Genomic DNA, 7,210 nt, shown 5'->3' with positions numbered 1-7,210 from the left:
TGATTATTTGCTGTTTTCTTTTTCTTAATTTGTTTTCCCTTTGTCCTTGTTCGTGTGCCGTGAGTCATAGTTGTAGGATTGTGTTTAGTTTTTCATTTTTAACTTGTTTTAGTTTTCTGATTTTCGTATTTATTTAATTACATAGTTTATTTATTTCAAAAAAAAAAAAAAGTCCGAAAATTACTTTTCTCTTGTTGTTCAATTGTGGTTCTAACGTGTTTGTCTCTTATTTTGTAGGCACTTGTGCATGTCCCAGCCAGATCCTAACAAGTCAATTGAGGACACTTATTTGGATGAGAGATTAGCCGAAATCAGATTGTTTTGTGAAAGGAGTAAGGCAGAACTAGTTCGAGCAGCAACACGTCTACCTTTGCCATCCCCTACACCGTCTCCTACATCTTCATCAAGCTCTCACCAATTTGAAAAAGTTATGGCCGAGGAAGACAACGTGGAACACATGGGGGATCTAGACATCCCGACCATCCCTGCTTCCCCTTCGAGCATTGCCTTGCCACCTGCTGCAAGAAATTATGAGCTCAAATCTTCTCACTTTAATATGCTACCCTCTTTTCATGGTTTACCTAGTGAAGATCCGCTAACTCACCTTAAAGATATATTTAATGCTGTGAGCTTTTTGCCCTTGACAGGTGTGAATGAGAATCAACTCAAGATGAGGGTGTTTCCTTACACTTTGAAGGATAAAGCTAAGTTTTGGCTGAATTCTTTGAAACCTGGATCACTGAGGACTTGGGATGAAATTGAGAAGAAGTTCCTAGAAAAGTTCTTTTCATCTCAAAAGACGGATATGCTGCGAGATAAGATTATGCAGTTTTCTCAACAAGATGAGTCATTCTCAGAGGCTTGGGAGCGTTTTAATACATTGCTACTTCAATGTCCACATCATGGACTTCCTTTGAACTTATTGATGCGCATATTTTATAAAGGACTAACCCTTGCGAGTAGGAATGCTGTGATTAATTTTTCAGGTGGTTCTATCAGGAATAAGACAGCCCAGGAAGCCTCTGATCTCTATGAAGAGATGGCAAGAGAAATAATGCATTCAGATACTAGAGGTAAGTGCGCTGGTGTTAATGAGGTCAATACTTCTAATAATCTTGCATCTAATGCGCAGATCGCTCGGCTGGAACGCAAGATGGATGTCATACTTGCCCTAAATCAGAAAGCTCCATCATTGGAGGTTTGCGCCATTTGTGCTACACCTGGACATGAAACGATTTCTTGCCCTCATGGTGCCGATTTCCCTGAGTTTGTGCAAGAACAGGCCAACATGCTGAACTCATATAATCAGAGGCCCAGGAATGATCCATTCTCTCCTACTTACAACCCAGGGTGGCGGAATCATCCCAATTTCAGGTGGAGTAATAACCAGAATCAGCAGCAGCCTCAAGGTTCATTTCCACAACATCAGGCAGATCAGGGCTATCAACAACAACAGCCTCAGAAGAAGTCCTTGGAAGATTTGATTGCATCCATGGCTCAGAGCACACAATCTTTCATTCAAAAGTCAGAGACACATATGCAGAAGACTGATAGGGCCATTGCGAATCTTGAGCAACAAATGGGCCAGTTAGTTACTGCACTGAATCAAAGAGAGCCAGGGAGACTTCCAGGGCAAGTGATCATTAACCCCAAGAACAATGAGCAGGTGAATGCAATTACTCTCAGAGGAGGTAAGATAGTTGGGAAAGAGGAGAAAGAAGTTGTGGAGGAAGGTGTCGAGTCAGAAGATGCACCTGAGATCATAGCCGAACCTGTTAAGGGTACCTTAGACTCTTCTGTGCCATCTTCAGGCAACCATGTGGTAGTTCCCAAGGGTTTTCCCTTACCTCAGGTACAATCTGACCCTTCTAAGTTGATTTCTATACATGCTCCTTTTCCTAGCAGGTTACATAAGGCTAAGAAAGAGGACCCTCTGAAGGGTGTTATGGAGATATTCAGGAAGGTGGAGATCAATATTCCCCTTCTAGATGCGATTAAGCAAGTGCCAAGATATGCAAAGTTCCTCAAGGACTTGTGCACGAACAAGAGAAGGTTCAAAGAGTTCGAGACAGTGAAGGTCTCTGAGGAGGTTTCAGCAGTGCTTCAGAGGAAGCTACCTCCCAAGCTCAAGGACCCAGGCAGCTTCACTATCCCTTGTATCATTGGGGATTGTAGGTTTGAGAAAGCTCTCCTTGATTTAGGTGCCTTTGTGAATTTAATGCCATTTTCTGTGTATGAGACTCTGAATTTAGGTGAGCTGAAGGCGACCTCTGTGAGTATCCAGTTAGCTGATAGATCAGTTAAGTACCCCAGAGGAATTTTGGAAGATGTACTTGTGAGAGTAGATGGATTGATATTGCCGGCTGATTTCCTAGTTTTGGAAATGGAGGCCGTACCTATGTATGAGGCACAATTACCCTTGATACTTGGTCGTCCCTTTATGGCCACTGCAGGTACAAAAATTGATGTTCAACAGGGTACACTAACTATGAATGTGCAGGGACAGACCATTGAGTTCAGAGTGTTTGAGGCACTCAAACTACCCAGTGATGAGCACGAGTGCTTTAGGGTGGATGTTATGGATTTGGTTTGTCAACAGGTGTTTAATGTGACTTGTAGCAGTGATCCGTTGGATAGAGCTTTGATTCATAGCCCTATGGCTGTGCATGAGGATGAGCAGGTTGAGAACATTTTGGCTCACTTAGAGGCCGTACCCCGCTGTTCAGGTATGTATATTTCTGCTTTTGAGCCTTTGCCTGTTTCTGATACAAAACTTGTACCCTCTGTGTTGCAGGCACCTAAGCTAGAGTTGAAGGATTTGCCTGAGCATCTGAAGTATGCTTATTTGGGTGAGGGAAGCACATTACCGGTGATCATTGCTTCCAACCTCAATGCAGAGGAAGAAGAGAAATTGTTGAGAGTGCTGAGAGAGCACAAAATAGCAATTGGGTGGAGTATTGCAGATATCAAGGGAATCAGTCCCTCGAGGTGTATGCACAGGATATTGTTGGAGGATGGAGCTAAGCCGACTAGAGAGGCTCAGCGTAGACTCAACCCAGTAATGAAGGAAGTTGTGCTGAAGGAGGTGCTGAAGTTGCTAGATGTGGGTATTATTTATCCCATATCAGATAGCAAATGGGTGAGTCCGGTGCAAGTGGTTCCTAAGAAGTCTGGTGTTACAGTGGTCAGAAATGATGCAAATGAGCTGGTGCCAACTCGAGTACAGACAGGGTGGCGTGTCTGCATAGACTACAGGAAACTTAACTCAGGTACTCGGAAAGACCATTTCCCATTACCTTTTATTGATCAGATGTTGGAACGTCTTGCAGGTCATAGCCATTATTGCTTTCTAGATGGGTATTCAGGCTACAACCAGATAGCTATAGCCCCAGAGGACCAAGAGAAGACGACATTTACCTGTCCCTATGGCACTTTTGCCTACAGGCGCATGCCCTTTGGCTTGTGCAATGCTCCAGGTACTTTTCGGCGATGCATGATGAGCATTTTTTCCGATATGGTGGAGAATATAATAGAGGTATTTATGGATGACTTTAGTGTATTTGGTTCTTCTTATGATAAATGCCTCCATAATCTTGCTTTGGTTTTAGAAAGATGCCAGGAATGCAATTTGGTTTTGAATTGGGAGAAATGCCATTTTATGGTACAACAGGGTATTGTTCTTGGCCATGTCATATCCAGTAGAGGGATAGAGGTGGATAAGGCCAAGGTTGATCTGGTAAGTAATCTTCCACCACCTTTGACAGTTAAAGATGTGAGATCGTTTCTTGGTCATGCAGGTTTTTACAGGCGGTTCATTAAGGATTTTTCCCAGATAGCTCGGCCTTTGAGTAGATTGTTGGCCAAGGAGGTGCCGTTTGAATTCAATGAGGAATGTCTAGCCGCATTTAATAGATTGAAGACTCTTCTCACATCAGCTCCAGTCATTATGCCTCCTGATTGGAGTTTGCCATTTGAGCTGATGTGCGATGCTTCTGATTATGCTGTGGGAGCTGTGTTAGGGCAGAGAGTGAACAAGATACCACATGTTATCTACTATGCCAGTCGGACTCTCAACGATGCCCAGCTGAATTATTCCACCACAGAGAAGGAGCTTTTGGCTGTCATTTTTGCTTTAGAAAAATTCAGGTCATATCTGATTGGAACTAAAGTGATTGTGTTTTCTGATCATGCAGCGCTTAGGTACCTTCTACAGAAGAAAGATGCGAAGCCCAGGCTGATTAGATGGATTTTGTTGCTCCAGGAGTTTGACCTAGAGATCAAAGATAAGAAGGGCTCAGAGAATGTGGTGGCGGATCACCTTAGTCGATTGGTGCACAGTTCTACTGCCGAGGAGGACATCCTCCCTCTGAATGAGCGATTCCCAGATGAGCAGTTGTTCTCATTGTCTGTTTATGTTCCTTGGTACTCTGATATTGTTAATTATATTGTTACAGGAGAACTTCCAGGTGATATACAGAGAGCTCAGAAGGAGAAGCTCATCAGCACGGCTAAGTATTATATATGGGATGATCCATATCTATTTAAGTGGTGCCCCGACCAGATCATCAGAAGGTGTGTGCCAGAATCTGAGTTTCAGTCTATACTAACTTTTTGCCATTCTGATGCATGTGGAGGACATGGTGGAGCAAAGAAGACGGCTCTAAAAGTGTTGCAGTGTGGTTTTTACTGGCCTAGTTTGTTCAAGGATGCTTATACATTCTGCACCACTTGTGATAGGTGCCAAAAGTTGGGTAACATTTCTTCACGAAATCAAATGCCTCTTAACCCCATTCTTATTGTTGAGATTTTTGATGTCTGGGGCATTGATTTCATGGGCCCATTTCCCTCTTCCAAAGGTTATTTGTATATCTTGCTTGCGGTTGATTATGTGTCGAAATGGGTGGAAGCAATTCCATCCAAGACTAATGATTCTAGAGTTGTCCTCAGATTTCTTAAGGATCATATTTTTGCAAGATTTGGCGCTCCCAGGGCTATTATTAGTGATGGAGGATCTCACTTCAACAACAGGTTATTTGCGGCCTTGCTTAGCAAATATGGTATCAAGCATAAGGTTTCTACACCTTATCACCCCCAGACAAGTGGACAGGCTGAGATCTGTAATAGGGAAATTAAGCAAATTTTGGAGAAGACTGTGAGCCCCTCCCTGAAAGATTGGTCAGATTGCCTCTTAGATGCTCTATGGGCCTATCGTACAGCGTATAAGACTCCCATTGGTATGTCCCCGTACAGGTTGGTTTTTGGTAAGCCATGTCATTTACCTGTTGAATTAGAGCATAAAGCATATTGGGCTATTAAACATTTCAATTTTAAGATGAACGAGGCAGGTGACCATAGGAAGCTACAATTGAGTGAGTTGGAAGAACTCAGGAATGAGGCTTATGAGAGTTCTAGGATTTACAAAGACAAGACTAAGGCCTACCATGACAAGGCCATTTTGAGGAAACATTTCGAAGTGGGTCAGAAAGTCTTGCTTTACAATTCTCGCCTTAGACTCTTTCCAGGTAAACTTCGTTCTCGATGGTATGGTCCATTTACTGTTACTAATGTTTACCCTCATGGTGCAGTCGAGGTCTGCAATACAAAGACAAAGAATACATTCAAGGTGAATGGCCATCGACTTAAGCCTTACTTGGAGGCTAATATGGAGCGTTCGGAGGAGAACATGCTCTTGGAGGATCCTGTTCCATTAGCGTGATGTCCTGCCAAGTCTGGCTGAAGACTCTAAACTTAGCGCTGATTGGGAGGCAACCCAACATTTGGAGAGAAGAAACATTGCCCTATGGCTGTTTGCATGAATATCAGGGAGTTCTTAACCTTGTGCTTTCCTTTAGTTTTTTTTTGTTGGTTGTGGTCTGTTTTTAGGTCATTAGAGTATTTGTCTTCCTAACTTGAATGATTCATGGCATGCTTAGTTCGAAACATTGAGGACAATGTTTCATTTAAGTTTGGGGGAAGAGTTTTAGGTTTAGGTTTTGAGATTTTCGTTCAAATTTTTGAAAAATACCAAAAATATTTTTGTTTTTATGACCTTTAGGTTCCTGTCCACCACTATGATGAATTGCAAATGCTTTGATCTTGCATACTTTGGTCGAATTGATGAAACCAGTTCTTTTGATTATTCTTTTGACATGTAACTCATTTTGAGCATATTTGAGCTATCTTTGTGTGGATTACAATGCCGGTATAGTTTAGACTGAAAATGATTGCATGCTTGTATGATCTAGGCTTCTGGTGAACTTATATACCCCCTTGTGAGATTCGAGCTTTAATTCTTCTGTTTTGAGGGTTATATGCTAATACTCCATACGTTCATTGAATATCTAGAGTTTGCATGATCTCATTATCTTTCACTTGATCAAATGCTTGAAATGTGCATCATTTTAAATCAAATGATAGAACTTCCATCTCAATGTAATTGAAGCATGTTGTAACTACATGGAACCTAGGAAATGATTTAGGCCTTCTTTGTCTCGTTTGTGCCATTCTAGCCATCCTTTTTGTGTTCATTTATACCCCTAGTTGCCTTGTTGAGCCTTGTCAGCCTTTTTGTTTCTTAACCATGTTACCCGTGCCAGCCCCTAGTTTGGGGGAAGTACCCTTCCATTGTGTGTATCTACCCATACTTAAGGGATTGTAGAGAACTGGATTAGGATAATTGTTCATTTGTGTGCAAGGCATGAGAATAATGTGGAAAAGAAAAGAAAAGGACTTGAATATGTTGCCGTGCCCAAAAGGGAAATAAAAAAAAAAAAAAAAAAAAAAAAAGAAAAGAAAGTGAAAAGGGTAGGCATGTGTATCACAAGTGTGAAAATTCAAGAATGCAAGCCTTGTTGCCAAAGTGTATAAGAATGAAATGACAACGTAAAACCTGATTCTCTATGGTTCCCTTAAGTCTTTGTGTTTTCCATACCTTTCTTGTTAAAACCCTTCACCGTTAACCCCATTACAACCCATATGTAAAAGTCCTATATGATCTTAGGTGAAGTGTAGTCTTAATGTAGAGATTAGATGGGATGGAAGCATATTGTATTTTGATTTGATTTCGGGTATTTGGTATCTTTCATGAGATCATTATTCTTTCACTTGTGCTTTCATTCTTACATATATGTGAGTAATTTGAATTTGTATGCATAAACTCGCTCACATATGCTTTTTGAGTGAATCACTATTTAACCAATATCTCAGTGCT

The 7,210-nt window shown here is 41.5% G+C and overlaps 1 protein-coding gene across 1 annotated transcript; it reads left to right on the top strand.

Moving 5' to 3' along the window:
- The first annotated feature begins 247 nt into the window (after positions 1-247).
- Positions 248-5,716, top strand: LOC147289112 (uncharacterized). Its single transcript, XM_086234756.1, has 3 exons — positions 248-2,089; positions 3,014-4,596; positions 5,101-5,716. The coding sequence occupies exons 1-3, from the start codon at positions 248-250 to the stop codon at positions 5,714-5,716; spliced, it is 4,041 nt and encodes a 1,346-aa protein (XP_086090882.1).
- The last annotated feature ends 1,494 nt before the right edge of the window (positions 5,717-7,210 follow it).

This window comes from Dryas octopetala, chromosome 3, assembly GCF_963921425.1.
Source record: "Dryas octopetala chromosome 3, drDryOcto1.1, whole genome shotgun sequence".
In the NCBI taxonomy this organism is placed as follows: domain Eukaryota; kingdom Viridiplantae; phylum Streptophyta; class Magnoliopsida; order Rosales; family Rosaceae; genus Dryas; species Dryas octopetala.
The sequence above is the reverse complement of the archived record's forward strand: the minus strand, read 5'-3'. Positions and strand labels throughout refer to the sequence as shown.

Excerpts from the sequence above, each read along its gene's own strand:
- LOC147289112 (XM_086234756.1), top strand. The coding sequence starts at position 248 with ATGTCCCAGCCAGATCCTAACAAGTCAATTGAGGACACTTATTTGGAT. Across the intron at positions 2,090-3,013 it reads CAGTGAAGGTCTCTGAGGAG|GATGGAGCTAAGCCGACTAG; the intron begins GTTTCAGCAGTG and ends ATATTGTTGGAG. Across the intron at positions 4,597-5,100 it reads GTGCCAGAATCTGAGTTTCA|TGGACAGGCTGAGATCTGTA; the intron begins GTCTATACTAAC and ends CCCCCAGACAAG.